The sequence below is a fragment of the Triticum urartu genome, chromosome 4A (assembly GCF_056163025.1).
Source record: "Triticum urartu cultivar PI428250 chromosome 4A, HENAU_Tu73, whole genome shotgun sequence".
Classification (NCBI taxonomy): domain Eukaryota; kingdom Viridiplantae; phylum Streptophyta; class Magnoliopsida; order Poales; family Poaceae; genus Triticum; species Triticum urartu.
Window position 1 is genome coordinate 557,019,575 of NC_141876.1, and position 6,087 is coordinate 557,025,661.

Consider the following 6,087-nt stretch of genomic DNA (forward strand, 5'->3'; position numbering starts at 1 on the left):
TTAAATTGGGGGTATAGTGACTGCTACCACGGGACCTTGAAACTGGACCTAAGCAGTGTGTTCCAGGGTGGTGGCGACAGAGGATGAGCGCGGTGGCCCTAAAGCCGGGTGCAGTCTGTGAATGAAGATATGTCAAATGACACTACATCTCTTGAAGCTATCCGATAAATGGAGAACGTAGGCTGTAGCCAAAACTGAAGTTAGTGACCTCAATTGCTGTCACATGAAGAAACTTAGAGCAGGAAAATGTATATGTAAAAATCAACTCGGGGTGGCAAACACTACCAGCAGGAAACATTTTAAGGGCTGGTTCGTTGCAGCAAGGTATGCAACATTATAATGCTAAGCTACTCACTTGGACAATGAGATCATGAATTCAACTCTTATGAAAATTGAAGGACTGGCAGATTCTTGTACAATCTCGACGCAGATACATTTAACAGGAGAGATGAAACAACTCTGAATCTGAAGAGCAATGGAAGTAGAAATCAGCAACTAGCTGTGGCCTGTAGCTTGTTCACCACCATCAGACAATCTGAAGCCAGAATCATCACTCGTCGATAGCCTTCCGACACAGCAAAATGCAGACCTTTGGTCAAAGCCGCTATTGCTTCAGCCAGTTCTTGGATGATGATCCCTTGAAGAGTCTGGACAAACTGAGCCAGGACATCACACTCCCACACCCATCATTTGATCATCAATGAAGTAGTAACCATCTTGGCACTAGTGATGATGGCTCACACCTAGAGGTAGACACCGGGGAAACAAGACGCTGTTGGATCATATCAATATAAGCCTCCTGATCTTATGCACAACCCTTTGCGGTACAGGACCGCCTTTGCTGTTCCGAGCCTCGTTGGGTGCGTCCCGTGGGAATTGATATGTAACAGCAGTAGCAGTGGATGTTTCTTCCTTTTGACTAGAGTTATTTTGACAGTAATTATATGCTTTGGATTATGCCGTAATGAATGATTTCTACTTATGCTGCTCCGTCTCTTACTGATGAGTGACTGGACAACAAAATCTCATTGTATTACACACACACGCTCACAAGAACATCTACAGCTACGTACAGGCGTACAGCAAGAAGAAGAAATTGTGGGAAACAAGAGTACTTAAGCTTAACCGAGTTACCACCACAGCCTATGATCATCGTCCCCGGCGAGGAGGGCTCGGAGGAGGGGTGCCCCGGAAGGACTCCCAGAAGACGGGCCAGTTGCGGCGGGCCTCGTTCCAGCCGAGCAGGGAGCCCTCTCTGGCGGGGTCCCAGCTGGCTGACACGATGCCGTAGCTCACGCCGGCCAGCGCCGCCCCGAAGAAGACGAAGGACAGCCCGTAGGGGATGAAGCTCGGCACGTCCACCTTCGCCACCTTCTTCAGGTAGTAGAACGCCGGGAAGAAGGCCAGCCCCAGCGCCAGCGGGATCCCCACCGACGCCCCCACCCGCCGCATCATCCGGTTCGTCACCACCTCCGGGATCGCCACGTCCCTCTCGTCCTCCTCATCATCATCGTCCTCCTCGTCGTCTTCGTCTTCTTGGTCCGCCGGGAGCTGCTGCTGATCCTGCTTCTTGTCGCCGCGCCGCTTGCTCTTCTTCCCGGGCCGGCCGATGGTGATGACTTTGGGCTCCGCGGCGTCGCCCCTGGAGTTCTTGTTCCTGCGGGCGTGCAGAGGGCGCGCGCGGCTGTGGGGAGTGGCTGCCCCGTGGAGGCGGAAGATAGAAGTGGGGCTGCAGGGGAAGGCAGCGGCGGCATGCGCGCGCGGCGCAGAGAGCGGCAGCTCCATGGCGAGAGCTAGCCCCGTTCCGGGTCACTGGAAGAGGACATCTTATCTCTAACACGCACGCGGGGACGGAGACGGACGGCCTAGAGCAGCCAGAAGCCGAAGTCCAGATTTTCAAAATGGAAAAATAGAGAAATATACCTTTACTTTATGTTCAGAGAAGGATTTTTTTAAGAAAATATACATTTTTAATAATTTTGTATTTTTTGTGGGGTATAATCTTGTATTTACTATAACCTATTTATCGAATCTAGTTTCAGTACCAAAAGAACCAAACCATCTAAGCTTGATCACCACATCTCGAAAATGCATAGATTATATCAAAGGTTCAACCCCTTCCCTCCTCCTCCACATCCCGGGTGAAAGCTCAAAATCCCTTGGATTGGACGGCGAGAGTGCTCCAACGGCATCATTTTTTTCTTGAAGAAGCTGCCCTAGGACTTTGGTTGGGTGGGCGAACCTTCGGTGTGGGTGGTCGATTGCCGGCGTATCTTTAGTGCTAATCATGTTCAGCGGCTTGAGGTCTCTGTCTTGGTCTTGGCTAGAGGCGACGTCGACGTCGGTGGTTTGTTTCGCAGGGTGAGGTGACCGTGCTTGTGGTCCGCTTTCTGGCACCGTGTTGGCCTTGTTCATACTTGCTCGAGGGTCAGCATTACTACCACCGACCGCGGCGTCCTTCAATCCCAAAGGTGAGAGGGTGGGGAGGCCTCTTCGGAGGTAGAGAGGTACGGGGGTGCCTAAATGGTTGGCCTCAAGGGAGTTGACGGAGTGAGGTCTTCCTTTGGCGGCGGGCGGCTCACCTGGCTTAGTTTCTTCGATGGCTTGACCTCGGATTCGCCGAGGGCTCCAATGCTCAAGTGTTCTTGGTGCATTCAAATCATGTTAGCTGTTATTTAGCATCTTGTATCTTTTGATGTTTCTTTTCTTTTCCTTTTTTGATCGATTTATCAGCTTTATATATAAAGCGGGGTGGCAACCTTTTGCAGTACAAAAAATAAACAACATTTGAAGCGATTGATGGGTACAACAATATCACGCACGTCCCAACAATTTCAATATAAAGGGGACCAATAAAAGATGTAAAACATTGAGGGGGGCAAACATAAAAATTTAGAGCATTTTGAGCTAACAAATATGGGGTTGTTTGACAAGAAGTTCACCATGGGGCAGCCATGGCCCCAGCACCCCCATCCCTCCAGCTGTATTACTGTGTCCTAGTGCAGTCAACGAAAACATAGAAGAGAAACCTTAGAAACTAGGGGCAGGGAAATCAAATTGTTTGAAAAATTATAGTACACATTAGGCAATTTGAAAACATGCATTAATGCTAGGTAAGTTCTTGAATTCTACATAGTGAAAAAAATATATTCATTGAAATCAAATGAGATGATGATTTTCCATGGGCACTCACAAAGTGTTTTCTAGGTTTTTTAGATCGAAAAGGTTAATTGGTGGACGCATCAAAATCTGTAAGAGGTCCAAACGAATTCAAACTTGTCTGATGGTATCCTAAAGTCGCGATCATCCCATTGTCTACCGCGCGCTCGAGAAAGTCTGAATCCTTGTTGGCTCGCATTATGCACGCCCTTGTAACGTGTAGGCTGAGGGAAACAACCACAACACCCAACCTCCTTTGATGTTCACAAAAGAGAAACTAACTTCCTAGTGGAGGGAACTGACACACAACATAGTACTAGTGTACAAAAGTGATTTTTGCTGGTTCTTTTTCATGCGGGTTTCACATAATTTGGTGTACCCTGTAAACACTTCATCAATATTGAGGACAATGCTGATGATGGGTCAGTAAGGGCCTTTATAGGAAATGTAGTTGGAAAGGTAGGGTTGTCGGTCACAAAGAGGGTGTCGGGGCATCTCGATGTACAAACCTACCATATCATTGTAGTGCTTTAGCGTGACTTTTGCATGATGCCTCGAGGTTGAGTTGGATGCCAGCGATTCTCGCCAAATCCAACGGGTGTGGTATACCCAGCTGTTGTAACAATCATGTAGTTACGAAGTTGCATATGCTACAGGTATGAACATGCCAACCATTTCAGTTAAAGAACTACACCGCCCATGTTGTAATTACCAACACAGTGATTAAGTAGTTATCAGGTTGCGCGTGCTAAAGTTATCAACATAGTAATTATATAGTTACCATGCCACACTTGTTATAGTTACCAACACAATGAATATGTAGTTAGCAGGCTGATCAGGCTAAAATTACCAACATAGTGATTTTGTAGTTATCAGAACGCTCATGCTATAGTTATCAGGTTATTCATGCTAAAGTTATGAGGCTACTCATGCTAAAGTCATCAGGCTTCTCATGTTATAATTACCACACCATATTGCGATATCAAGTTACTCATGCTGAAGTTACCACGCTTCTCTTATTAAAATTACTAGCCTGCTCATATTGAAGTTACCAAGCTGCCCATGCTATAATTATCAGCCTTCTCAGGCAATAATTACCATAATTACCAGGCTGCTCTTGCTATAGTTATCAACATAGCAATTATGTTGTTATCAGACTGCTCATGCTATAGTTGCCAACATGATGTGAATATATTTACCAGTTGCGCGTGCTACATTTATCGAGTGTGTTAGATCACGTTCACCATTGTAGTAATCATGTAGTTACATGGTAGTTGCGGCGAGGTATAATTTTAGAATCAACTATCCACAAGTAGTCCGATAACCTACATAGTGTTCATGGGTAACAGAACATTAACATCTATGGGTAACTCTTGTAATACCATGGTGATAACTTTCAACCTACAAAACATTGAAACCTTGCAAAAATTCCAACTTTTAGTGCCCAGTAATTTCAATGTAATCAACATGGTAACATATGTACATATCTAATAACTTACGTACCCCAAACATGGTAACTTTTGACCCCCAAAAATTCATTGAAATATATCAATATGGGATCTAATTTTGAATGTCCTGTACTTTTTTGCTAGGCTTGCAACAATGTTAGTATTATTTTTTTCTAGGCCTGTCGCAATCTTAGTACTTTGTTGCTAAATTTCATTCATAGTTTTCTATGGCATGGTGTTTATTAAGAGTTTCAGAGACAGAGAAACACATACATTGCTTGATCCATACATAACGCTGAGATGTTCAAGTTTACCAATACTAGATATTCAAGTACTAGATAAACAAGTTCATACATAATTGTCAATGACAACATAGATTCATACAAAATGATCAAGGTAAAGGAATCTCATCCAACGAACCCTTGTAGCTGGTTGTGGATGCATGTTAGCCTACCTCCTCGCCCAATGGATTATATAGTCGAATGAATGACTGTCTCCAGTAGGCAACACCTGCTCATACTCTTGCTCGGTGCAGAACTCCAGTATCCTGTTGGACAACCGACGCTTGTAATCCAGTGAGTTGCTGGCCGTGACTCCCTCTGCCTATGCATCGGTGCCCTAGGCACCCTCACCTCCATGGTCTCCTCTTTTTCCTCTATTAGGTCACCAAGATCTGGATCCATCCTGCTAGGGTTTGTAGCAGTCAGCTGGTGACTGAGGAAACCGGGTAGTGGATGGGACTGTTGGGAGGGGTGGGGTTTTATTAGCAAGGCTTGGGTGGTTGGGGTAACTTTTGTGTCGGGGGGATGGACCCCGGGCAGGAAACAGAATCCGGATCCTTTTCAAAAACATCGGGGCCAGCAACGGCCCTCAATCCGGCTCGCCCTGGCCGGATTCCCAGCGCAACCCGGCCAGCCGGCTGGTCCCAAGAAGCCAACCTCCAGCGACAAGTAATCATGGCTATAGTGCTCCCTCCTTTGCGTCGGCCCCGCCGGGCGCGGCAGTCGTGCCGACCAAGCCACCGCCTAGGGCGGGCGGTGTCCCGGAGGCGCAACCCTGTAGCAAGGCGGTGTTGCCGTCCCATGACATCCGGCACGACGTGCCTGTTAAAACATAGGATTGTGGGAATACAGCACACCTCCCGTATTGGGTGTGGCTCTTTATATTTATAGAAGTAAACATGGTGTACAATTACAATACAGGGTTGTACAAAAACTCTGTGTAAATATACATTCTAACACCCTCCCTCAATCTTAACTATGGCCTGAAGTACAAAGTAAGTTAAGATTGCGTCTACAACCTTCAAACTGAGGCTGTGGAAGTGGCTTCGTGAAGATGTCAGCAAGTTGATCTTTGGAAGGGATAAACTTGATATGAAGAAGTTTCTGTGCAACACGTTCCCTCACAAAATGATAGTCAACTTCGATGTGTTTGGTGCGAGCATGAAAAACTGGATTAGACGACAGATATGTCGCATCAA

General features: G+C 46.4%; 1 protein-coding gene across 1 annotated transcript; it reads right to left on the minus strand.

Annotated features, from left to right (window-relative positions):
* Nucleotides 1-1,011: 1,011 nt before the first annotated feature.
* Nucleotides 1,012-1,868, minus strand: PAM68 (PAM68-like protein (DUF3464)). Its single transcript, XM_048716420.2, has one exon. The coding sequence runs from the start codon at nucleotides 1,783-1,785 to the stop codon at nucleotides 1,150-1,152; it is 636 nt and encodes a 211-aa protein (XP_048572377.2). The 5' UTR covers nucleotides 1,786-1,868; the 3' UTR covers nucleotides 1,012-1,149.
* Between the last annotated feature and the right edge of the window lie 4,219 nt (nucleotides 1,869-6,087).